This window comes from Pleurodeles waltl, chromosome 6, assembly GCF_031143425.1.
Source record: "Pleurodeles waltl isolate 20211129_DDA chromosome 6, aPleWal1.hap1.20221129, whole genome shotgun sequence".
Classification (NCBI taxonomy): Eukaryota; Metazoa; Chordata; class Amphibia; order Caudata; family Salamandridae; genus Pleurodeles; species Pleurodeles waltl.
Genome location: NC_090445.1, coordinates 1,053,438,231 through 1,053,465,572, shown reverse-complemented (window position 1 = coordinate 1,053,465,572; position 27,342 = coordinate 1,053,438,231). Strand labels below are relative to the sequence as shown.

General features: G+C 44.6%; 1 protein-coding gene across 1 annotated transcript in view; it reads left to right on the top strand.

Moving 5' to 3' along the window:
- Positions 1-27,342, top strand: part of ICMT (isoprenylcysteine carboxyl methyltransferase) — a 67,198-nt gene that overhangs the window by 6,458 nt on the left and 33,398 nt on the right. Inside the window, exons 2-4 of the mRNA XM_069240005.1 lie at positions 5,198-5,286; positions 13,942-14,111; positions 16,913-17,130. Of these exons, the coding sequence (XP_069096106.1) occupies positions 5,198-5,286; positions 13,942-14,111; positions 16,913-17,130 (477 nt within the window). The remainder of the gene's footprint in view (positions 1-5,197; positions 5,287-13,941; positions 14,112-16,912; positions 17,131-27,342) is intronic.

The window sequence follows — 27,342 nt, the reverse complement described above, 5'->3', positions numbered from 1 at the left end:
GGGGTGAAAAGAAAGAGGGAGTCAGGAGTAAAGATGGAGAGGACAAGTGGCGCAGGTGTCATGGGCACTAGACTAAGAAAGGAAAATGGTTGACTGTAATTCCGGTAGGAAAATGCAGCAGTAATTAGAGTTGAGTGAGGTCCATTGGTATCTGGGCCCCGGTGCCACTGCACCTGTTGCTCCATTGATAACAAGGCCTCAGGAGAGAAAGCGGATGGGGCAGAAAAAGAGAGAAAGGAATACAACAGACAAAAGGAAGAAAGAGAAGGTGTCGCAAAAAAATAAAAGATAGAAGGGAAAGAAAGTATGAGAAAATGGAAACACAACTAAAAGAAGAAATATAGCAAATGTGTGAGACAAAAGAAAAAAGGGAAGGAAGCTAGCAAACAAAAGATAGAGGCAAACATAATGAAGGAAGTGTGAAAAGAAAGAGAAAAGTGAACATAAGAGAAAAAAATTAGATGGTGAGAGAAACAAGCAGCAGAAAAACCAGGGCATGAATGTACTGACATTTCCCACAAACACAGAATGGGAAAACCACTCTGACACTTTGGGTCCTGACAAGTAACTTGTGGCTTCCACATACAGTCGGCAAAAAAGAGGGATTTATAGTAAAATGTGAATTGACTGATAAAGAAAAGGAAGGAAGAAAGATCTAAAAAAAGAAAAGTGAAAGGACTCATACTGAGTCAAAGGAAAGAACAAATTAAAAAGACAAAGAAAGAATGAAGGGAAGAGAAAATAATTTGTGAAAGAATGAACGCCTGATGAAGGAAAAAAAAGGAACAAAATAAGGAAAGAAATAGTTTTTGCGATTTTGAAAGGGGAGTAGCAAGAGGAAGAGAGAAATTAAAAAAAAAAAAAAGGAGAGGAGTAGAAATAAACAGTTGAAAGAAAGAGCAAAACTGTTAACGTGCGGATTTTAATGGTTGGGAAGAGAAAAGTGGGGAGAAAGAAAACATAGAGTGAAGGAAAGAATGGAGTGAGGTAGGTGAAACAGACCATGCTATTTGAAGATGGCAGCTAAGAAAAAGATTTATTTGGGTCAGCCACGTCCTCAAACAGAAGTCAGAGTGTGGCATAGTTTGGGGCACTACAGAACAGCAGGAGGTGCATTAGCAGAGTTGTATGTGAACCCCAGTACAGCGATAGTGGGGCACTTCAGATCAGGATTGGGGTTATAGACTGAGTTTTGTCCCAGACCACTGCTGGAATAACAGAAAGGCAGCGGGTGAGGAATGAGAAACAGAGATCAGTGTAATTCCTGGTATTGGAATAATGGGGCGCTGCACTGACAAAGTTGTATGTTGGCTGCAGTACTGGAATAGTAATGGGCACACAAGGTCAGAAGTGAGGTATGTTTATGGAGCTATGTGTGGAACTTAGTATTGGCGTGCCAGTGCTGCCGAATGTTAGCCTGAAGGTGCCCTGGTGAAGATGCGAGTTGGGCCCAGTATGGGAGAGGCATTGCCTCTGAACCAAACAAGCCGGGAGTCCTGAAGGGCGTGTGTGTGAGCCTTAAGAATGAGAAGAAATGTGCACTGAATATTGGAATTGATGGATTTTAGCAGAGCTGTGATGGTTCCCATCAACAGTGGTGTTGGATTTTAGACTTGAGGTGCACTGGCTGAGCTGTGTTTTGCTTTTTTGGGTCCAATATTGGCTTGGCAGTGGGACTGAGTATTAGAATTGAGCTGCTGTAATGGAACTGTATGTGAGCGGGGTCCAAGTATAGGAAAGGGAGTGCCCTCTCTGGGGTAGAACTGAAGTGCACAGAGGTCCTAGTACTGGAAAAATAGAGTGTACTGACTGTGAGAACTGAGGTGCTCTGGCAGACAGTGTGTGTGGGGTACCTGGCACTGGCACTGGCACGGCTGAGGGCTTGGAGTGTGTGAACTGCAGTGAACAGATGCAGCTGCGCCCGAGGTCCCAGTACTGGAGCAACAGAGTGTACTCACTGGGGGAACTGAGGTGCTCTGGCAAGCAGCGTGTGTGGGGTTCTTGGCATTGGCACAGCTTAGGGCTTGGAGTGTGTGTACTGAGGTGCACTGATGGAGCTGCGAGTGAGATCCCTGTAAGGAGCAGAAATGGACACTGTCTCCAAAGATTGCAGAGCCATGGTAGAGCTGGGTGCTGAGGGTATAAGCAATTACAAGTGATCCTAACCCCTCCCCCCTCCCTTGCTCCTAGCAGACAGGCAGGTACACTTGGTAAAGAAAATCCAAGCCAAGGAAGGACGGGAGCCAGGCAGGTGAGAGAGGGGGCAGAGAGCCCACAAAGACCAAATGTGACCAAGATAACAGCCTGATTTGTTGTCTTGGTTACAGCTAAGCTCAGAGGAAGAATGCTCTGCAAATGAAAAGGGAAGCTTCCCTGGAAAGGAGCAGGAAACAAAGTTAATAAAAATAAATAAATAAGTAATAAAGTCCCCTACAGACCAGGTAAACAGGATAAAGCGTAATTATACAGTAGTTGGTCCCTGCTCCTACACAGAAGGAGGAGGGACAAAGAGGCATGACTGACCACTAGCGAGCAAGGATTTTTAAATGCCACTGAAAGTAACAAATGAAATAGCTAGAAGCCCACAGAAGTAATATACTTAAAAACATACAAGAGGTTGTACACTTACGCTCCACCAAAAAATTAACACTAGAAATCCTTTTGCATAGTTAGATCAATGACGGTGAGGTGTGTGTATGTTAATTTAGGTGGGAAAGGATAAGAGACTGAGCCCTTTAGCTTTAATACAATAGTTAATTAGGCTCCCTCTGCCATAGAAAGTGAAAACTTTCCTCCCATAAAATGACTTACATTCAAACCCCTTTTCTGTTACATATGGATGCTAGCAACAATCTGCCTCTTGGCCTCCCTACTTCCATGTGGGCACCTATTGTATGAACTTCCGCTCTCCTCTGTACGACTCATAAAGTGCCTGAAGAAATATGACCACCTCACAAACGCCCTGAGGGAACTCCACTGGTTGCTCTTGATGGTCTGAGCCAAGCTGAAAAAAAGCAACATCATCTACTAAGTCACCATGACTAGCACTCTTCCTGTTTGGCTGATAAGCTCTCTGTGTCCTGTGGCTCTTGGCACACCTGCAGCCAGCACAACATCAGACTTTCTCCATCTGTATAGCTAGGATCCAGAGTGATACCCCCGTAACCATTAGAACTGCCCCATCCCTGGTTTAATATAGGAAAGAACAGAAGATACTCTTTTTTAAAAGAGCACTACATCATGATGTAGTAACATTAGACTTCTGCCCTCTGAATCCAGATATCTCTGTCACTCATTGATTGTATCATTGCATTAGAGCATTTACAGCACTTTTTTGACTTGGTAGGCTGCAAGTGCTACCTACACACAGTGTTTTACAGAGAAATAAGCAAATAGATGTAGGCTTGAGAATATTCACTTTCTTTCAAGAAAGTAGTGCTATAAATGATGCCCTGGTACGAATGGGAATGGGAGGCACAGAAGGAGCCTCCAGAAAAGAAGACCGCTAGTTTTCATTCTAGGTATGAAAGAATTCCTAAAGATCTTTGTTTTTGTCTGAATTGTGTACATCCACATACATATGAGTGTGCTTCAGTATCAGGGCCGACTGGCCAGTCCTTCAGTTTTGATTTTCCTACTTTTATAGTGTTCCTTTCATTTATTTTCTTCTCCACTATTTATTTTATTGTTTCTTTAGAGGATGCTACAGCTCTCCAGGCAGAGCTAACTGATCACTTGATTTCCACTCATTTCACCAGCAGTGCGCCACATTCCATGTGGCCATTTCCTCTAAACCCGGAGCTACTTATGGAATGCTGTTGTCCATAGTGCATTGTTTTGCCACACCAAGATGGCCAACACACTTGTTTACAATATGGCAGCCACGCTTGAGCTTTAAACAATGATACACAAATTGCTATGTTTAGTTTTGTTGCAAACATACGCTTGCCGTGTTCAGAAGCCAGAATGTTTATTTTTTCTATTAGTATTCTTTTAATTTATGTTGTTGAGTTTGTGTGTATTTATTGTAGGTCGTGTCAGAGGGTGAATGGAAGGATGTCAGCAGATTGATGAATGGATGCATTAGTGTAAAGATTAGTGCCAGAGCACATGTATGATGACTTGTTGAGTGTATACACCTATCAGCGATACAATAGGCACTCACCAATCTTTGTTCCCCTTGTGAACAAAAGGCCTTTGCTTAGTGGGGGAACTAACATAATGTATTATTGAGTTTGCCTTTTCCCAAAGCGTAGGACTTTGTGGAGATAGTTGGGCATAGTCCTGCATCAATCAAAACATAAAAAAAAATCTAATTATCTGAAGGATCTAAAACACCACCTAATGTTCCTCAGCCCCATTTTGTTATTGAAAGCATTAGTGAGAAAGCAAAACAATAGTGTAAGGAAACTGCTTTTTTTTTTGCATGTTTCCCCCCCCCACGTTTTTGGACGTATGATGTTGGTTTTTCGACTCAGAGTGCACTGACACCTGCTAACCAGACCTCAGTGCCATTGTTCTAACCCCTTACAAAGTGTATGTCAAATTGGCTATCACTAATATACAGGAGCATCTTTGATCATCTTTTCATCTTGTATCCTCAGCATCAGGACCACTCCATTAACGTTTATGGTGGTTTTATGGTAAAGTGTGGAACTGGACTGTAAAACTCTGGTGGCCAGGTAATTGTCCAGAACCACTCCATTGGACCCTCTCAAACCTTCCCCCGCCTCCCCCAGATTTGGTCACCAAAGCCACACCGAACTAACTCTTTACAAACTTTTCAAAAGTTTGCAAACTTTAAATCAATCAGTGCTTGTTTGCGGTTCAATTAAAAAGAGATAAATCTTTAAAATACATAAAAATATAATCTATTATTAGAAATTGGTGTTGTTTCTGTCGCGTTGTGTCTATTTCTTATTTCATTGTTAGGGACTGTTAAATGTTTTACACTAAGTTCCTTTGTGCAAGCCTTGCTGTTTAAAGCCATATTTACCAACGGTTGAGCTTAAGGTTGTTCAAAAGATCCTGACTGAGCCAAAGACCATTTTCTGTGAGTGTCTTCCATGTTAATGCTAAACAGTCGTTCTATGTAATACACCCAAATCCTCACAAATAGTCTACAGAAATATGAGGCATCAGAAAATGCAATGTTGATTTTTATCTATTTAAATTTGAACATGCTTTTTTCATCCAGGTGGCTGTGCGAGCTTGTTTTCTTGGTTTTGCCTTTGGATGTGGTTTGCTGATAAGTTTTACACAATCTCCTTGGAGACATTTTGGCTGGTGAGTAGCGATCTACACTTTGTGTAATTAAATGCCAATTTTGGCTTTTGGATAGTACACGTCCGCACCGTCTGCTAAAAAGATCTTGCAGGAACATTTTTGCAGGTTTCTTTCTCTGTTCTTTTGCTTCCTAAATTAAACATTTAGGACTTCTGCAGAATATAAGACTAAGAAATGATGACTTTTTAATGCTTTTATTAAAAGTGTTCATTATTAATAGTGTGTAGAACAGTTACTATACACTTAAATTCCCCTTGTGTATACTGGTGTGAAACTAACTTGTTGAAGCCAGGACAGCATTATCTTTTGCTAACTATGCCTCAATTGGGACTCAACATCATCTTGTTCAAAATGGATGTCCTGCATCATGCTTTTTCTTTATTTTCTGCTGTATGTAGTTTAGCTAGATGTAGATTTGCTTATGCCTGAATGACTTGAAGAAATCATACTGTAATGTTTGTCCAAGGACTTTCATCTTGCACGCAGTATTGTATTCATTCACAATTGTTCACTGTTGATTATATAACTAGTATGTTCTGACATCTCAGGTTAACATTAGGTCAGAGGGAGCTGTTTTGATATTTGGATAGTGGGTTAGTGCTAAATTGAAGAGTTATGTGACATGTTATAATGCAAGACTGTAATTTATTATAGAAATGTTCAAACTGTGCTGATTTTGATTAGTTTGTACTTTTCTATTAAAGAAAACTGGATATAAACCCCTTGTATTTGAGGGTGAGCTGCAAATCTTTTGAGACCTTTCCTGTACTGCTAATTTCTTACTGATTTGCTGCACACTTGAGACATTGACTATTCTAATTTGCCTGTATCTTATTTCTGTTACTGAAAGCCTGTCACTCAAAAGCCTTCAAGGCACTGACTTGTGCATTTAAATGAGATTTACCTCATCTGTGCTTTACTATTTCTCCATTGTATTAGTTTGAATTTTGTTATAAACCTTTATGGTTTTCTTAAATTCCACTCTAGATTTTTTTTTTTTTAGTCAGCCCTTACCTGCTCCACTATCTTTTTGAAATGCTGCTTTCAACCTTCTCTGGACCACCTTGCCTCATGAAATTGCGGTTAAAATCATCCCCAATCCGCTCCTCTTCTCGGCTCGTCATTGAGCTGTAAGATTTTACCAGTATAGTACAGCCACGGGAATATTTCTGTCTATTATGGGAATGAGCAGTTTAGAGCACTGTATAAATTATTAATTTACCATACAGGAAGGTCAGGTACTGATGACTCCAAAGGCAATGCTATTGCTATAATAGTGGCTTTGCGTGGGTTCTTGGAAGCTAATGTGCTGAATGAGAAGTATCCATGTTTAGTAGACATTGACTGCAGGATTCAAAACTGACTCGTCATGGGGTGGAGAATAAGCACAACGTCTGATAGGAACCACAAACCAGTGTGGGGTGTAGACCAATGCATAATGAGTTATTGTCTGCGTCTGTCAATATACTGCATATATAACATGTGTTTATTGCTCACATATCTCAATTAACAGACCAGGTAAACCGGAAACCTCATCCTGAATATATCACAAATCCACCTGAAGGGGTCTTGAAGACGTTATGGCAGCTGAAGTGGGGTACAGCAATATGTCTTTTTAAAGGGTAATGTAGCTCGTCATAGGAAATGTAAGAAACCCATAGTTGCCCTTAGTTTAAAAAAAAATACGGGATGTAAATATTAGAAATTTGAGTCCCTCTTCCAAAGAACTGACATATGCTAATTGCGCTACAATACCTAGGACATTCAAAATGCTATTGTGAATGATTTTCATGAAAGCTGGATGTTTTCAAGACCCTTCCTTGCATTCAGAGTTGAATCAGCCTCCCCGTGAGCTGCTGAGGATATTCTTGTGGTTTAGTTAGGTGAGCCTGCTGTAACCAAGGCAGCAGTGGCTTGTCATTCAAGTCCATTTTGCCATTTATTTTAACATAAATCTGTTGAGCTGAGAGAATGACCTAAAATGGCTCGCTAAAAACCTCTGTGGTTATCATGCACAAAGTGTTCAGCTTGGTAGTCCAGTGGCTTCTAATGTTTCTACCTGACCCAAATGGTCTGCCACTGTTAGTTGTGTTGACACAAAAGAACCTGGTTAATGGGTAGACTGTACTGTATTTCATAGCACTGGAGATCTTGAAAAGTTGCCTGCAAACGCCTGTACAACCACATGGCAGCCCATAATATCAACACCTTGCAAGGAGCCAACTTAAACAGAAATGGGAGACAGACTTGGGGGGGCCCCTATTACAGATGACGAATGGGAGTGAATATTGGCTCAGACCCCACGAGCCTTTAGGAATGCCCGATTTAAGCTTATCAATATATATGTGTCACATAGAGCCTACCTGACCGGAGGCAGAATTATGGGTGCTTCGGTCTTCAGAGGCCAGGTGTCCTCTGCGGAGAGGAGGACGCAGAATTTCTCCACATGTTTTGGTATTGTCCAAACATACGAGAGTTATGGAGATTGATTACACATCACATCACAGACACGATTGATCGAGAAGTACCTGTTGATCCCAAACACTGTTTATTAGGAGTGCCGACAAATCCAGCACAAAGTCACAGACCTGTTTCAGGATTCAGCCTTAGTTTTGGCTAAAAGAGAAATAGCAATGACTTGGAAGGCAACACAGGGCCCCAGAGAAAGCATATGGAAGAGAGAAGTGTTGAAATGGGCAAAGACCGAAGAGGCACCTAGACACAAGGAAGCACGTATGGCTGGATTGGCCGCAAGATGAGGTGGCACTCCCCCATAGCAGTAAGAGATACCTACCACACACTGACATATTGGGATATCTAGGCACTCGAGGGGGGATGGGGGGGGGGGAGTTTAAGACCCCAAAGGAACTCTGTCACAATGGAATACCCACCGGACCACATGCCACGACGAGAAAGATCGGGAGAATAAAAGACACTGTGCAATAACTGGATACGAAGCAGCCACTGTATGTTATGTATTAAATGTAATGACATGCCAGATATACATCATCCTGTATGAGACATTGAAAGTGTCTAATGCGGTGGGGCGCAACTGACGAGAGGAGCCTATGAGAAGGTTGTAATGTTTGTATTTGAAACATAATAAAATCTGTTTACAAAATACAAAAAAAAACTTGCAAGGAGTCAACGCTACTCACGTAAACATAATTAATAAATGAAGGCCAAAATTGTGAAACATATAGCAGACTGAAGTTTTAGAGTCTAATGTTTGGAATCACTGGATTTCCCACTTACCATGACCTTGTTGGAAAAGGCTTCTTAGTACCAATTTCTCAGAGTATGAGTGTGTGTGAAGCCCCCCTAAAAGGTTTATTTAATAATCAACATGTTACCGATGTAGTGACATAGGTTAGAGATCCTTTGTGAAGATATAGTAGGCAAAACCAACTATGATGTGAAACCACAGCCCGACGGCTTTCATCTGCAAGGAGATCTCTTGGTTTGGAATTTTAAAAAGCTGCTGGTTGAACTTATGCACTAGTTTCTATTAGGGGGTTGGCTGTCTTCCTAATACACACTTGCTCAATGTGCAAGTGATGACTGTTGTAGCGGCCATGAAACTAGGTAGTGTGGTGCATGGTATTTATTTTTTATTTTTTTAGGGTTTTGCTTTTGACAGCTTTAGCTGAATGGCTAGACCCTGAGGTCTCCACAACACACACACACACTGTATATCATTCTGTCAAATATACAATATAGAGAAAGTGGCTGTGGAGCATCCATGTTCAACTGTTAACTCTAACCTTCATGTTATGTTTGGTTAAGGCTTTAAAAAAATTTGTAAGCAGTTGAAGCTTGAAGTATTTGTGCATTCTTCATTTTAATGACAGATCTTTTATCAATGACATTGCTTGTTTAACAGATTTTTAGGTATATGGTTTTGTCTAGGATCCAGAGTGCTTGCTCGTTTAACAGATTTTGTGGTATGCAGGGGTGTCCAGGATTCAGATTACAAGGTGGAGTTTACTTCTTACTCATCAGCTCTTCTTTGCTTCAGCATAAGAGCAGAAGTTTCCTTGTACCCTAATTTTGTCATGTGAAAGGCTAGCTCATATTGAATATTAGGGATGTAGGTCCATTCATAAGGATATACATATGTGCACAAAACTGTTTGACCTTTTCAAACCTCATACTTTGGCCTCCAGGACATACTGAAATTCGTGTCCCAAGTGAGCATACATTTAAAGACCTTACACTTCGAAGTAGTAAACTGAATGTATTCAACAATATGTCTGCTGCTCCATTTCTGATGAATGTGTCTATACACAGGTGACTCACCTTGTAAATAGCTTCATTTTGAACCTGGTGAATGTTCTCCCCAGTTTCCATCACACATCGGTAGGTAGTGTTGTGCTGCTCCATGATGGATCAGTCCTTCCCCTGAAGTGATGTCGGGCCCCTACATAGTCACCACCTCCGCGCACTGACATCCGTTTATTCCGTGTTCAGAGTGATGCAGATTAGCATCATTGGTTACTGGATTAATGTTATTTAGGTTACATCAGTGTGGGCAACTTGTTAGGATGTTAGTTCCTTTCTTTTCCCTTCTTCAGACGCAGATCCAGAGCTTGCACCCTCAAATTATGTCAGGCCTGGCCTACATTTTCAAAACACTTTTTCCGGTGTGCAAGGGATGTGTCTTCTCCGAAAATTGCAGGTTTCAAGCCATTTAGGATTGATGACTGACCCCCATAAGGTTTGTCTCTGGTTTCTGAGTCCCAAACAAGGTTTTTGAAGTCCTGCGCAAAGATGAACCTGAAGGCCATTCAGTACCTCAAAGCAAAACTCTGTTGAAGAACATGAGAAAGTCCTGGTTGATGGTGCGAATGTGCTCTTTTCATCCTCTGAGTTCTGTTCTTCAGGTAAGTCCAGAAAATCAAAAATACACAAGAAGTCGATGCATGGCTCCCCTTTGTCCCCCCACTCCCTTCATGAGGAGTCTCATGATGAGATGGGTACCTCCAGGCCACAGACTCCATCTTCACCTTCAGAAGCTATTCTGACCCTTGTCCCAATGCATCCTGACTTCCCGGGGCCATGGGTGATGCCGCAAAACTCCACAAAGTCACGACGGACATGGACAGAATATTCAATACCAGATCCCTCTTGAGAGCTTTCAGGCCCTAATGATTCAATATGGCCTCCAGTCGGTTTACTATTGGAGGATTCATCCCCAGTGTTAACTGTGCCACTCAACCCTCACCTCAAGACCTGGCCTGGGCACAATACGAGCCCTTTTATGAGTCTTTGTCCAACAGCACAAGCATCAACAAATATGCCAGAGGGGGAGCCAATAGTCCTTTCAGACTCAGAGGGTCATCCACTGCACTGTCCACGGAGGTCGCAAACACATCAACATTGTCCCCATTCTGATCATGAAACATTGCTACAGAAATATGATGAGCCCTAAAACAATGACTCCTCAAACAGTTGTAAACCACCTCCAGATGATGGCCATCCTATTGACATTGTTAGATCTTTCCATCAGTGTGGCAAAATCACACCTGACTTCTGCCATAATGTTTAAAATAAAAGGGACTCTTTGAGGAGGGTTGCTTTTCCAAGCCTTTCCTGCACCTCACCGAGTCCAGAACATTTGGGCTATGATCCCAATGTTTTGACCTTTGACTGGGTCTCAGTGAGAGCATCTCTGGTGCTCTTGGCATCTTGGCCTCCTGCATCCTGCCTGTGGACATCGCTAGTTGGCACATGTGGGCTCTGCAGTGAGATATGAAGTCATAGTGGGCTCAGCACCAAGTGATTTTTTTTTTTGCCTCCATCCAGGTGTCATAGGAAACTGCAAAATATCTGTAGTGGTGGCTATTCAACCGCAGGTGGACCTGTGGAAAACCACTCTTCTTACCCCCACCCTGAAATAAGTCATGATGGATGCATTGTTGCTGGTATCGGGAGGTCCCCCGAGGGAGGTAAAGATCCCAGAACTCTAGTCTTCTGCAGATGCTCATCTCCACATCAACTTGTTGGAATTGCAGGCGATACGCTTGCACAGAAAGTGTTTCTCCCTGTAAATCAAGGGGGAACAGGTACACTTTCTTACAGACAAAACTACTGCTATGTTGAACTGCACCAAACAGGGCAGAGTAGGGTGTTGGGACCTATCCTAGGAGGCTTAGTGCCTTTTGAAAGTGGCTGAATCATCAGGGCATCATTCTGATCGTACAACACCTGGCAGAATCTTTTAAAACCAGGGCGGATGAATTCAGCCAATGTTGCCTAGTGGGTCACAGATGGCAGGTGCTCTCAGAGGTAGCTTACGTCATCTTCCAGCAGTAGAGAGATTGAATGTCTATAGTTGATGGCCTTTGATCTTCTTTCCTAAGTAGTTGATTTCATATTGGCAGTCAGGCACTCCTCCAACCAAGTTGTTTATGGGGGATGCTGGTAAAAGTTTGTTGTGTGGTTTTCTTGTTGCTAACTAAGCCTCGAGAGGCACAGTTGTCTGACATAATGTTATTTTGTCTTTCTTTAGCACAACATGGCCTTGCTGTGGCAACTGTTAAAGGTTACTTGTCTGCAGTTTTGGCCTTTTTATGTCTCCCTGTTCTGCATCTCTTTTAAAATCTCCTCTTGTGATGAATTTCTTGTAAGGATTCTTCCATATGTTCTTGCCAACATTATTGCTGATGCCTCAGTGAGACCTTGATTTCATTCACCTTTCTAACGAACATCCCCTTTGAGCTGATCATCAGTTGTTCCCTTCGTTTGAAAACAGCATTCCCCATTGGGATTACTTCAACTCAATGCATGAGTGAATTGCAAGCCCTGGTGGTCCAGCAGACGTTTACTAGTTTATTTTTTTCTGGACAAAACCTACCCTCTGAACCAAAGGTTGTCACACCATTCAACATAGAGCAGTCCATCACTATGCCAGCTTTCTTCACCCCGCCAAGGAGGAAAAATGACTCCATCGTCTTGACCCCATGGGGTCTGAGCTTCTTTAATGGCTGCACCAGGGAATATTTGGTGGACAGTTGTGGGTTTCTCTGGTGCAAAAAATGGGAAAACGGTACATAGGATGAACATTTTCATGTTGATAGTCTTGTGCATCAAAATCTGTTACAGGCTGGTTAAAAAAAAATAACCGACTCCGGAAGACGTGAACGCTCATTCCACCAGAGCAAAAGCTGTGACCACTGCTGTTGTGTACGATGTGCCAGTCATGGACATCTGTCAGGCTGCTACATAGCATCAGTTCACACATTCACAAAGCATTCCTTCATGAATAGCTAGGCTTGGAGCGAGGTGCATTTAGCCTGGTCTGTCCTGCAGGATTGCCTGGTCTGAGTCATTCCTCAGACCCACCACCTGGAGAGGTACAGCTTTGGTATGTCTTCCCAATTTGAGGAATCCATCAGAAGATAAAGTTAGGTACTATTGGTAATGCTCTTCCTGGTGAATACTCGAACTGCAGATTCTTCACTGACCCACCCTCCTCCCCGTTCTGTTAAATGGATTCTTTCAGTCCGTAATATTCTACTCTAGAGATGTGCACACTAGCACATTCTGATTTCTAAGGGCTTCCCCGTCCGATGGCTGCGACACAATTCAGAAAGAAACCAACATCAGCACACAGAGATAATGACTATGTAGGGGCAGTGGTGTCACTTCCAGACCGGGATGGACCCCATGTAGAGCAGCATGACTCTACCTACTGATGTGCAAGGGAAATGCTGAGAAAATTATCTGTATCCATTCTAGAGTCTGGGGGATATTCATCAAGTGAAGAAACTGTGGTTAGAATATCCACCAGAAAGAGCATTACCAAAGGTAAGTACCTTACTATTTTTGGCCTACCCAGTGATGAACCTGAAACTTCTTTTGCAGGGCACCATATCTTGACTTTTCTGATGAGATCCATAACTTTTGTAGCTAGTCTTTGACCATTTCTTGTGAGTTAGATGTCCAGAAAACCAAGAAAGATCATCTGCGCAATTATTCATTTTGGCATACGTTGTATCTTGTTCTACTGCTCACGAATTTGATTTTAATCCAGAACACTAGTTGACAAAAATGACAGAGAAGAGCTTTAACAGCAAACAATTTAGACTGTTTGGGGAAAAGTGTCTCCATTTAGCTATTTAACATCGCCTATAATAGAAATTTCACGCAAGTGGATAACAGAGCGTTAAAACCTGAGATAGCATTGCATTGAAACTTGCTGAGATGATGTTGTTTATACTGAGGCTGACACAGTGTTCATTCCTTGTTCAGGGGGATGAGGATTAGCATAATTGGCTACTGGATTAATGTTCATTGTACTGATCAGTGAAGGCAGCATGTTAGGACTTTGACCAGTTTTTTTATTTATAGTTACAGGAGCAGTTGTTTCCAAGCAAACTATCAGTTTATATCGGAATAGTTGCACTCAGATCTGGAGCTTGAACTTTGTTTTGTATTTCTGTTTTTCCAATTTGTATTATTGATGTACGTTTGGAAGGTGATGGAGAGGGAGGTTAGTGATTGGCAATTATTTGCTGTGTAGAGGGTGTTTTAAAACCATCTTGCCACAATCATATTTTAAATAGGATGCGAACAGGTACCAGAAAATGTGTACTACTATTGGATATGTTTTTCATATTAGTGATGTGGTATGTTATTTTATCTTGTCTGCAGGTATGTTTGTTCACTATCGTTTTTCCACTTCTCTGAGTATTTGATTACAGCAATCACGAACCCAAAGAGCTTGTCCCTGGATTCCTTTCTGCTGAATCACAGTATGGAGTATTCACTAGCTGCCATGTCATCGTGGTTTGAGTTTACAGTGGAGAAGTTCATTTACCCAGGTAAATCATCAGATTAAATACTTAAATGTAGAAGTATCAATAAAATTCCTGTGGTCCCTGTCAGTCTCACCATTTATGGAGTGCTTTAATGTGGGCGAACTGTAGAAAAAGTGAAGGAGACCTGAACACGTCTTCTCTAGCCATTTAGTGGAGGGCTGTATATGAAGAGCCTCCTGATGCAGTCCCCTTTTATTCAATTTTTTTTTAAATGGGGTCAGTTGTAGGTCTTGAACTGTGGATCTCAAGATAAAATAAGAATCTTAGCCTTATTTCTCGGCAGGTACTCTGTGCCAGCACTTAGGCAGCCATATGGGGTGAAAACCAAGATTTTAATTTCATTCTTGTGCATACTGTGAGCCAGTAGAGTCTGCTCTTTATTCATGAGTTGTGACTTAGGCCCTCATTATGAGTGTGGCGCTCCTAAGACCACCACACTTGCAGTGGCGGTCGGACCGCCGCCAAAGTGGCGGTCCGACATCCACATTACGATCGTGGTGAAAGTGCTAAGGTCGGACCGCCAGCGGTCTTAATCAAACCCCCTTGTCTGCCAGCTTTGCACGGTGGTTCCACTGCCGTGCAAAGTCTGGCGGAGACGGGGTGCCAGGGCCCCATGGTAGCCCCTGCCCATGCACTTGGCATGGGCAGTGCAGGGACCCCCATGGACAGCCGCATTTCGCTTTTCACTGCCTGAATTTCAGGCAGTGAAAAGCATGACGGGTGCTGTCGCACCAGACGTACCACAACATTGCCGCCGGCTCGATTAAGAGCTGGCGTCAATGTTGTGAGTTTCCCGCTGGGCCAGCAGGAAATTCGTAATAGGGCCAGCGGGCGGAAAACTGGAGTGGCAGTTTTCCAGCCCAAAGAGTTTGGCGGGCAGCCTGCTGTTCTGTTCTAATGTTAGTGAATATCAAAGAAAGAAGAAATTACTTAAAGAGAATGTTTGACATCATTTAAAAAAATGATCATTATATCTGTGAATGTGTTCCAGAATTCCAAACATAGATAGAGGTATTCGGATGTCTTAGAAATTGGGTCTCTAGTTAGTAGAGGTATGCACCCTGTCCAAGCAGGGACCAAAATCCTAGTCGGGGTAAGTCACAACACAACCTAAATCATCATGTGCCCACCCTCTTGTAGCTTGGCACAGAGCAGGCAAGCTTAACTTAGAAGACAATGTGTAAAGTATTTGTGCAATAATTCATACAATAACACAGTAAAAACACAATAAAAAGTACTCCACACCAGTTTATAAAAATAGATAATAATTATCGGAATAAAATAAGACCAAAAATGGTAAAAATCAAACATTTACAAAACAAGATACACATTTTTAAAGATTCAATATAGTATAGCGATAGAAACACAGTAGCTCCAACTGGAACTACCACAACGTTGTGACGGAGTCACTTCACAACAGTCCAGCGCCACTCGTAAAGGAGTTCAAGCCCAGATCTCTGTACTGGGGTGAATGTTGGACATTGTTCTACAATCCGTCCATCACTTTTTTTTTTTTTTTTTTTTTTAATTTTCTTAAATTTAACTACACCAGTAAGCAGGATTTCTCAATACCATTCTGACCTTACCAAACATAATAATGCCACTCCTTTCAGATGAGAAATTACCACTTAAAAATATCTAAGGGAATTTCCAATGCTAGCCTTTGAAAAGAGCAGGCCGCCAAATAGTGAAAAACAACTTTGGAAGTTTTTCACTACCAGAACATGTAAAACTTAAAAGTATGTGTGTCCTGCCTTTTACTTACATAGCACACTGCCTTAGGGCTACCTAAGCACTACCTTAGGGGTGACTTGCATGTAAAAAAGGTGAGTTTAAGGCTTGGCAAGTAGTTTTAAATGCCAAGTCAAAGTGGCAGTTAGACTGCACACACAGGCCTTGCAATGGCAGGCCTGAGACATGGTTAAGGGGCTACTTATGTGGGTAGCTCAATCAGTGTTGCAGGTCCACTAGTACCATTTAATTTATAGGCCCTGGGCACATATAGTGCACTTTACTAGACACTTACAGGTAAATATGCCAGTTGGGTAGTAGCCAATGTTACCATGTTTAGGGGGAGAGCACAAGTCCTTTAGCACTGGTTGGCAGTGGTAAAGTGTGCAGAGGTCTAAAAACAGCAAAAACAAAACCAAAAGAATTGAGGGATGCAGGCAAAAGGTTGAGGGAAGACCTTCCTAAGGCTGTCAGGTCTAACTGGAAGTTTATACATTGAACGAGTATGCCGTAATTGAAATCGGGGAAAACAAACAATTTCTTGAAAGCATTATTTACCGTGCTAGTGCGTATTCTAATGAAAGTCCAGTCCAGGGGCCTAATAGACATGGCTATGGGTAAAATATATGTCTTAAACAGGAGTGGGCAATGGCTGGACCCTACAGTGAACTACTTAACTTGAGAATAGATAAAGAGGAGATAGAATATTTGCTCATGTCATGCCAAAAAGCAGTTGATTCTGTTTTTAACAGCCTCTCTCATGCATAGGCATACCATACTGGCTACAACAGAACACAGTGATACATGTCTGCTGACAAACCATGAGCATTGACTGATAATGTTTTCCAGATCTTGATATTACTGATCATGCACAATTAGCCAGAATGGCTTGGAACCCACTTGTAAGATATGTTTAGCAGATGCCCTTCATTTGCAACTTCTTGGTGGTCACTACAAAGGTGACGTGACTTAATTCTCATACAAGACATTATTTCACCTCACAGTACACACTGGAGCAATTTTTAATCTGTTATATTTCTAGAAATATAGGTTTTTTAAATTTCTGCTTACAGATATGAAGCAAATCACATGGCTTGCTGTAATTGGATTAATGATGGTGCTAATCGGGGAGTCTCTGAGAAAAGCTGCAATGCTTACTGCTGGTTCAAACTTCAATCACATTGTCCAGAATGAGAAGTCAAATACTCATATTCTTGTGACATCTGGCGTCTACTCCTGGTTCAGGCATCCTTCTTATGTAGGCTGGTTTTATTGGAGTATTGGGACACAGGTAAGTCATGCTTAATATCTTCTCAGAATTTGGGATGGGTATTGGTACTAAAAACAAAATGAGGGAGCCATTAAATCTATATTGTTTCCTCCAACATTTTTACACACCATTCTGCTAATGAACATTTTAGTTAATACAGGACACATTGCCATTTTATGTTCTAAATATTGGCCTCATACACCACATTAATGTGCTTCAACATATGTGTTTTTATGTGTGAGTTTGCAGAGTCAAGTGACCCTATACCTTTCAAAGTTGAAGCTCATGTTAGAGCTATGGTACAACCAAATCTTTCATCAGACATGCTGGTAAATGCAGTGTTTAAAGGTGTGAATTTAGATCTGGAGGACACAAATATGAGCCTGTTCTTTGACAAATCAAGCTATCGCAAAGAGTCCACTGTAACTGGCTTTCACAACTATCTTTGACATGATCTGGAAAATACGCTATAGCAAAAGTCTGAATGGCATGTTATGTTAAAGTCAGGTAACTGTAGAGTACATGTTGCTGTGGAAGACAAAATGGTATCAAGTCTACTTGAAGTTTAAAACATGTTTATTTTGCAAACACAAGCAAAACGGGGATATCACGAAAGATTGCCTTGCCTTTCCAAGCAGCGGAGCTTCTAATCCTAGCTCCTTCCCAAACTTCCCCTGCATTTAGAAAATTTTCTTCACATAGGCAATCGAAGGAGGATGCAAGTGAGGGAAATCAAAACTTCAGATTGTGGTGTTAGCAGGTGTATGGCTTTCTCACGAGAAGAGTACAAAAAGACTTTGCAAAATGATACATTGGCACTTCCTGTCTCTGAACAGCAGTGACCCCTGACTTTCATCCTACAACCCCTGGCACTCCCCTTGTGACTCCTGGCCTCAAAGGTGGTAAGGGCAGAAACTGAAGCTAAACAATACCTTCTGTGCTCCTCAACAATATCAGATGCGAACACCATAAAAATGTGCCTTGCTGTCTTCTGTTGCCCCTCAAGGAACAAGAAACACTGTAAGGGGAGAGGGGAAAACACTATTGGGGAAATGAGGGCAGAATAACAAAAGGAAGAGGAACCTTAACCCCTTCGCTGCCAGGCCTTTTCCCCCTCCTGTGCCGGGCCTTTTTTTGCCTATTTGGGGCAGTTCGCGCTTAGGCCCTCATAACTTTTTGTCCACATAAGCTAACCAAGCCAAATTTGCGTCCTTTTTTTCCAACATCCTAGGGATTCTAGAGGTACCCAGACTTTGTGGGTTCCCTTGAAGGAGGCCAAGAAATTGGCCAAAATACAGTGAAAATTTCGTTTTTTTCAAAAAAATTGGAAAAAGTGGCTGCAGAAGAAGGCTTGTGGTTTTTCCCCTGAAAATGGCATCAACAAAGGGTTTGCGGTGCTAAACTCAGCAGCTTCCCAGCTTTCAGGAACAGGCAGACTTGAATCAGAAAACCCAATTTTTCAACACAATTTTGGCATTTTACTGGGGCATACCCCATTTGTGCAATTTTTTGTGCTTTCAGCCTCCTTCCAGTCAGTGACAGAAATGGTCATGAAACCAATGCTGGATCCCAGAAACCTAAACATTTCTGAAAAGTAGACAAAATTCTGAATTCAGCAAGTGGTCATTTGTGTAGATCCTACAAGGGTTTCCTAAAGAAAATAACAGCTGAAAAAGAAAAATATTGAAATTGAGGTGAAAAAAACATCAATTTTTCTCTACGTTTTACTCTGTAACTTTTCCCTGCAATGTCAGATTATCGAAAGCAATATACCGTTACGTCTGCTGGACTCCTCTGGTTGCGGGGATATATAGGGTTTGTAGGTTCATCAAGAACCCGAGGAACCCAGAGCCAATAAATGAGCTGCACCCTGCAGTGCGTTTTCATTCTATACCGGGTATACAGCAATTCATTTGCTGAAATATAAGGAGTAAAAAATTGCTATAAAGAAAACCTTTGCATTTCCAAAAAGGGCACAAGATAAGGTGTTGAGGAGCAGTGGTTATTTGCACATCTCTGAATTCCGGGGTGACCATAGTAGCACGTGAATTACAGGGAATTTCTCAAATAGATGTCTTTTTTACACACACTCCTATATTTGGAAGGAAAAAATGTAGAGAAAGACAAGGGGCAATAGTACTTGTTTTGCTAATCTATGTTCCCCCAAGTCTCCCGATAAAAATGGTACCTCACGTGTGTGGGTAGGCCTAGCACCCGCGACAGGATATGCCCCAAAACACAACGTGGACACATCACAGAAAACAGAGCTGTTTTTAGCAAAGTGACTACCTGTAGATTTTGGCCTCTAGCTCAGCCGCCACCTAGGGAAACCTACCAAACCTGTGCATTTCTGAAAACTAGAGACCTAGGGGAATCCAAGGAGGGGTGACTTGTGTGGCTCGGACCAGGTTCTGTTACCCAGAATCCTTTGCAAACCTCAAAATTTGGCTAAAAAAACACATGTTCCTCACATTTCTGTGGCAGAAAGTTCTGGAATCTGAGAGGAGCCACAAATTTCCTTCCACCCAGCGTTCCCCTACGTCTCCCGATAAAAATGATACCTCACTTGTGTGGGTAGGCCTAGCACCCGCGACAGGATATGCCCCAAAACACAACGTGGACACATCACAGAAAACAGAGCTGTTTTTAGCAAAGTGACTACCTGTAGATTTTGGCCTGTAGCTCAGCCGCCACCTAGGGAAACCTACCAAACCTGTGCATTTCTGAAAACTAGAGACCTAGGGGAATCCAAGGAGGGGTGACTTGCGGGGCTCGGACCAGGTTCTGTTACCCAGAATCCTTTGCAAACCTCGAAATTTGGCTAAAAAAACACATGTTTCTCACATTTCTGTGGCAGAAAGTTCTGGAATCTGAGAGGAGCCACAAATTTCCTTCCACCCAGCGCTCCCCCACGTCTCCCGATAAAAATGATACCTCACTTGTGTGGGTAGGCCTAGCGCCCGCGACAGGATATGCCCCAAAACACAACGTGGACATATCACAGAAAACAGAGCTGTTTTTAGCAAAGTGACTACCTGTAGATTTTGGCCTCTAGCTCAGCCGCCACCTAGGGAAACCTACCAAACCTGTGCATTTCTGAAAACTAGAGACCTAGGGGAATCCAAGGAGGGGTGACTTGCGGGGCTCGGACGAGGTTCTGTTACCCAGAATCCTTTGCAAATCTCAAAATTTGGCTAAAAAAACACATGTTCCTCACATTTCTGTGGCAGAAAGTTCTGGAATCTGAGAGGAGCCACAAATTTCCTTCCACCCAGCGTTCCCCCACGTCTCCCGATAAAAATGATACCTCACTTGTGTGGGTAGGCCTAGCACCCGCGACAGGATATGCCCCAAAACACAACGTGGACACATCACAGAAAACAGAGCTGTTTTTAGCAAAGTGACTACCTGTAGATTTTGGCCTCTAGCTCAGCCGCCACCTAGGGAAACCTACCAAACCTGTGCATTTCTGAAAACTAGAGACCTAGGGGAATCCAAGGAGGGGTGACTTGTGTGGCTCGGACCAGGTTCTGTTACCCAGAATCCTTTGCAAACCTCAAAATTTGGCTAAAAAAACACATGTTCCTCACATTTCTGTGGCAGAAAGTTCTGGAATCTGAGAGGAGCCACAAATTTCCTTCCACCCAGCGTTCCCCCACGTCTCCCGATAAAAATGATACCTCACTTGTGTGGGTAGGCCTAGCGCCCGCGACAGGATATGCCCCAAAACACAACGTGGACATATCACAGAAAACAGAGCTGTTTTTAGCAAAGTGACTACCTGTAGATTTTGGCCTGTAGCTCAGCCGCCACCTAGGGAAACCTACCAAACCTGTGCATTTCTGAAAACTAGAGACCTAGGGGAATCCAAGGAGGGGTGACTTGCGGGGCTCGGACCAGGTTCTGTTACCCAGAATCCTTTGCAAACCTCAAAATTTGGCTAAAAAAACACATGTTCCTCACATTTCTGTGGCAGAAAGTTCTGGAATCTGAGAGGAGCCACAAATTTCCTTCCACCCAGCGCTCCCCCACGTCTCCCGATAAAAATGATACCTCACTTGTGTGGGTAGGCCTAGCGCCCGCGACAGGATATGCCCCAAAACACAACGTGGACATATCACAGAAAACAGAGCTGTTTTTAGCAAAGTGACTACCTGTAGATTTTGGCCTCTAGCTCAGCCGCCACCTAGGGAAACCTACCAAACCTGTGCATTTCTGAAAACTAGAGACCTAGGGGAATCCAAGGAGGGGTGACTTGTGTGGCTCGGACCAGGTTCTGTTACCCAGAATCCTTTGCAAACCTCAAAATTTGGCTAAAAAAACACATGTTCCTCACATTTCTGTGGCAGAAAGTTCTGGAATCTGAGAGGAGCCACAAATTTCCTTCCACCCAGCGTTCCCCCACGTCTCCCGATAAAAATGATACCTCACTTGTGTGGGTAGGCCTAGCGCCCGCGACAGGATATGCCCCAAAACACAACGTGGACATATCACAGAAAACAGAGCTGTTTTTAGCAAAGTGACTACCTGTAGATTTTGGCCTGTAGCTCAGCCGCCACCTAGGGAAACCTACCAAACCTGTGCATTTCTGAAAACTAGAGACCTAGGGGAATCCAAGGAGGGGTGACTTGCGGGGCTCGGACCAGGTTCTGTTACCCAGAATCCTTTGCAAACCTCAAAATTTGGCTAAAAAAACACATGTTCCTCACATTTCTGTGGCAGAAAGTTCTGGAATCTGAGAGGAGCCACAAATTTCCTTCCACCCAGCGCTCCCCCACGTCTCCCGATAAAAAATGATACCTCACTTGTGTGGGTAGGCCTAGCGCCCGCGACAGGATATGCCCCAAAACACAACGTGGACATATCACAGAAAACAGAGCTGTTTTTAGCAAAGTGACTACCTGTAGATTTTGGCCTCTAGCTCAGCCGCCACCTAGGGAAACCTACCAAACCTGTGCATTTCTGAAAACTAGAGACCTAGGGGAATCCAAGGAGGGGTGACTTGCGGGGCTCGGACCAGGTTCTGTTACCCAGAATCCTTTGCAAATCTCAAAATTTGGCTAAAAAAACACATGTTCCTCACATTTCTGTGGCAGAAAGTTCTGGAATCTGAGAGGAGCCACAAATTTCCTTCCACCCAGCGTTCCCCCACGTCTCCCGATAAAAATGATACCTCACTTGTGTGGGTAGGCCTAGCGCCCGCGACAGGATATGCCCCAAAACACAACGTGGACACATCACAGAAAACAGAGCTGTTTTTAGCAAAGTGACTACCTGGAGATTTTGGCCTCTAGCTCAGCCGCCACCTAGGGAAACCTACCAAACCTGTACATTTCTGAAAACTAGAGACCTAGGGGAATCCAAGGAGGGGTGACTTGTGTGGCTCGGACCAGGTTCTGTTACCCAGAATCCTTTGCAAACCTCAAAATTTGGCTAAAAAAACACATGTCCCTCACATTTCTGTGGCAGAAAGTTCTGGAATCTGAGAGGAGCTACAAATTTCCTTCCACCCAGCGTTCCCCCAAGTCTCCCGATAAAAATGATACCTCACTTGCGTGGGTAGGCCTAGCGCCGGCGACAGGAAACACCCCAAAGCGCAACGTGGACACATCCTAAAATTTGGAAAAAAACAGAGGTGTTTTTTGCGAAGTGCCTACCTGTAGAATTTGGCCTCTAACTCAGCCGGCACCTAGGGAAACCTACCAAACCTGTGCATTTCTGAAAACTAGAGACCTAGAGGAATCCAAGGAGGGGTGACTTGCGGGGCTCGAACCAGGTTCTGTTACCCAGAATCCTTTGCAAACCTCAAAATTTGGCTAAAAAAACACATGTCCCTCACATTTCTGTGGCAGAAAGTTCTGGAATCTGAGAGGAGCTACAAATTTCCTTCCACCCAGCGTTCCCCCAAGTCTCCCGTTAAAAATGATACCTCACTTGCGTGGGTAGGCCTAGCGCCGGCGACAGGAAACACCCCAAAGCGCAACGTGGACACATCCTAAATTTTGGAAAAAAACAGAGGTGTTTTTTGCGAAGTGCCTACCTGTAGATTTTGGCCTCTAGCTCAGCCGGCACCTAGGGAAACCTACCAAACCTGTGCATTTCTGAAAACTAGAGACCTAGGGGAATCCAAGGAGGGGTGACTTGCGGGGCTCGGACCAGGTTCTGTTACCCAGAATCCTTTGCAAACCTCAAAATTTGGCTAAAAATACACGTTACTCACATTTCTGTGGCAGAAAGTTCTGGAATCTGAGAGGAGCCACAAATTTCCGTCTACCCAGCGTTCCCCCAAGTCTCCCGATAAAAATGATACCTCACTTGTGTGGGTAGGACTAGCGCCCACGAAAGGAAAGGGCCCAAAACACAACGTGGACACATCACATTTTTTTATAAAAAGCAGTGCCTACCTGTGGATTTTGGCCTGTAGCTCAGCCGACACCTGAGGAAACCTAGCAAACCAGTGCATTTTTGAAAACTAGAAACCCAGGGGAATCCAAGATGGGGTGACTTGCGGGGCTCTGACCAGGTTATGTTACCCAGAATCCTTTGCAAACATCAAAATTTGGCCCAAAAAACACTTTTTCCTCTCATTTCGGTGACAGAAAGTTCTGGAATCTGAGAGGAGCCACAAATTTCCTTCCACCCAGCGTTCCCCTAAGTCTCTCGATAAAAATGGTACATCACTTCTGTGGGTAGGCCTAGCGCCCACAAAAGGAAATGGCCCAAAACACAACGTGGACACAACATATTTTTTCACAGAAAACAGAGGTGTTTTTTGCAAGGTGCCTAACTGTGGTGTTTGGCCTGTAGCTCAGCCGGCCCCGGGGGGGGGGGGCAGAAATGCCCTAAAATAAATTTGCCCCCCCAACCCCCACCCTCCCCCGCCGGGAGCGACCCTTGCCTACGGGGTCGCTCCCCCTGCGTGACATTGGCACCAAAAAACAAATCCCCGGTGCCTAGTGGTTTCTGCCCCCTTGGGGGCAGGTTGACCTAAACTCAGCCAATCTGCCCCCAAGGGGGGCAGAAATGGCCTAAATACAATTTGTCCCCCAGGGGAGCGACTTTTGCCTGATGGGTCGCTCCCCATCTCTAAAAAAAAAAAAAACAAAGAAAAAAAAGAAAAATTCCCCTGGCGCCTAGAGGTTTCTGCCCCCCCCCCCCCCCGGGGGCAGATCGGCCTAATAATAGGCCGATCTGCCCCCCGGGGGGGCAGAAATGGCCTAAAATAAATTTGCCCCCCCCAACACCCACCCCCCCCCCCCCCCCCCCGGGAGCGACCCTTGCCTACGGGGTCGCTCCCCCTGCGTGACATTGGCGCCAAAAAACAAATCCCCGGTGCCTAGTGGTTTCTGCCCCCTTGGGGGCAGGTTGACCTAAACTCAGCCAATCTGCCCCCAAGGGGGGCAGAAATGGCCTAAATACAATTTGTCCCCCAGGGGAGCGACTTTTGCCTGATGGGTCGCTCCCCATCTCTAAAAAAAAAAAAAAACAAAGAAAAAAAAATAGAAAAAAAAGAAAAATTCCCCTGGCGCCTAGAGGTTTCTGCCCCCCCCCCCCCCCGGGGGCAGAAATGGCCTAAAATAAATTTGCCCCCCCGACACCCACCCCCCCCCCCCCCCCCCCCGGGAGCGACCCTTGCCTACGGGGTCGCTCCCCCTGCGTGACATTGGCGCCAAAAAACAAATCCCCGGTGCCTAGTGGTTTCTGCCCCCTTGGGGGCAGATTGACCTAAAATTGGCCAATCTGCCCCCAGGGGGGCAGAAATGGTCTAAATACAATTTGCCCCCCCCCAGGGGAGCGACCCTTGCCTGATGGGTCGCTCCCCATCTCTAAAAAAAGAAACAACAAAAAAAAAAAACACAAAAAAAAAATTGCCCTGGCGCCTAGAGTGTTCTGCCCCCCCCCCCCCCCCCCCGGGGGCAGTTCGGCCTAATAATAGGCCGATCTGTCCCCCGGGGGGGCAGAAATGGCCTAAAATAAATTTGCCCCTCCAACCCCCCCCCCGGAGCGACCCTTGCCTACGGGGTCGCTCCCCCTGCGTGACATTGGCGCCAAAAAACAAATCCCCGGTGCCTAGTGGTTTCTGCCCCCTTGGGGGCAGATTGACCTAAAATTGGCCAATCTGCCCCCAGGGGGGCAGAAATGGTCTAAATACAATTTGCCCCCCCAGGGGAGCGACCCTTGCCTGATGGGTCGCTCCCCATCTCTAAAAAAAGAAACAACAAAAAAAAAAAAAAATTGCCCTGGCGCCTAGAGTGTTCTGCCCCCCCCCCCCGGGGGCAGTTCGGCCTAATAATAGGCCGATCTGTCCCCCGGGGGGGCAGAAATGGCCTAAAATAAATTTGCCCCCCCCCCCCCGGGAGCAACCCTTGCCTACGGGGTCGCTCCCCCTGCGTGACTTTGGCGCCAAAAAACAAATCCCCGGTGCCTAGTGGTTTCTGCCCCCTTGGGGGCAGATTGTCCTAAAATTAGCCAATCTGCCCCCAGGGGGGCAGAAATGGTCTAAATACAATTTGCCCCCCCAGGGGAGCGACCCTTGCCTGATGGGTCGCTCCCCATCTCTAAAAAAAGAAACAACAAAAAAAAAAAAAAAAGAAAAAATTGCCCTGGCGCCTAGAGTGTTCTGCCCCCCCCCCGGGGGCAGTTCGGCCTAATAATAGGCCGATCTGTCCCCCGGGGGGGCAGAAATGGCCTAAAATAAATTTGCCCCCCCCCCCCCCCCCCCCGGGAGCAACCCTTGCCTACGGGGTCGCTCCCCCTGCGTGACTTTGGCGCCAAAAAACCAATCCCCGGTGCCTAGCGGTTTCTGCCCCCTTGGGGGCAGATTGACCTAAAATCGGCCAATCTGCCCCCAGGGGGGGCAGAAAAGGCCTTCCCAAAAAATTGCCCCAGAACAAAAAAAATAAACAAAAAAAAAAATTTGCCCTGGCGCCTAGAGGTTTCTTCCCCCCCTGGGGGCAGATCGGCCTAATAATAGGCCGATCTGCCCCCAGGGGGGGCAGAAAAGGCCTTCCCAAAAAATTGCCCCCCCCTGGTCGCTTTGTTGCGTGACATTCGCGCGCAAAAACAAACTCCCTGGTGTCTAATGGTTTCTGCCCCCCTTGGGGGCAGATTGGCCTTATCAAAATAGGCCAATCTGCCCCCAAGGGGGGCAGAAATGGCCTAAATATATATTGCCCCGTAGGGGAGCGACCCTTGCCTAAGGGATCGCTCCCCACCTAAAAAAAAAGAATTCATCAAAAAAAAAAAAAAAAAAAATGGTCCCTGGTGCCTAGAGGTTTCTGCCCCCCCTGGGGGCAGAAAAGGCCTTCCTAAAAAAATGCCCCCCTGGGAGCGACCCTTGCCCAAGGGGTCGCTCCCTTTTGCCAATTTCAAGAAAAAAAAAAAATCCCTGGTGTCTAGTGGGGTTTCAAAAGCCGGATTGCAAGCAATCCGGCTTTTGAAACCTGTGAGAGACTTCAAAGGGAAGGAAATACATTTCCTTCCCTTTGAAGCCTCTCGGGGCCTTCCCCATGGGATTGAAAAAGAAATGCAAAAGCATTTCTTTTTCAATCGCGCTGGAAGCTCTGCTTCCAGCGCGATGGGGGAGACCCTGTGACTAATCAGCGCGCGCTCGCGCGCTGACGTCACAGGGGGGGTCGGGGGTGGGAGGGGAAGGGCTTCCCCTTCCATCCCTGACTTGGGGGGGTGGGGGGGAACCCCACAGAGGGAGCGAGAGCGCTCCCTCTTGGCTCTGTGCACAGGACGTAATGGTTACGTCCTGGGCACAGCAGCACTGTGCCTCAGGACGTAACCATTACGTCCTGGGCACAGAAGGGGTTAAAAAGAGATGGGTGAGAGGTAGAGGCAAGCATAGGTTTGTGTAAGTGAGCGACAGTGGTGAGAGACTGACAAGAATTAACAAGACTCTAGAGAGGTAATAGGCATGAGACAGATATAGACTGGTGAGAGCAATAGGTGATACACGTGGCAAAGAGACAGCCAAGAGTCAGACAGGGGAAGACCAGTTAGAGAGGATTTCAGTATGAGAAATGTGATCCATACAGAAACAGATAAGTACAAGATAAGATCGGCATGAGTTGAGTGATAAAGAGACAGCTGGTGATTTACAACTGAGAGGCAGAAGGGGGGTAGGTGAGATGGTTAGAAAGATTCATCTCGGAGAAGGACCGACAAGAGAGTGTCTTTAGAAAGGATGAGAGGCAGAGTTTGAGGAGACAGTTGAGAGAGATGCTA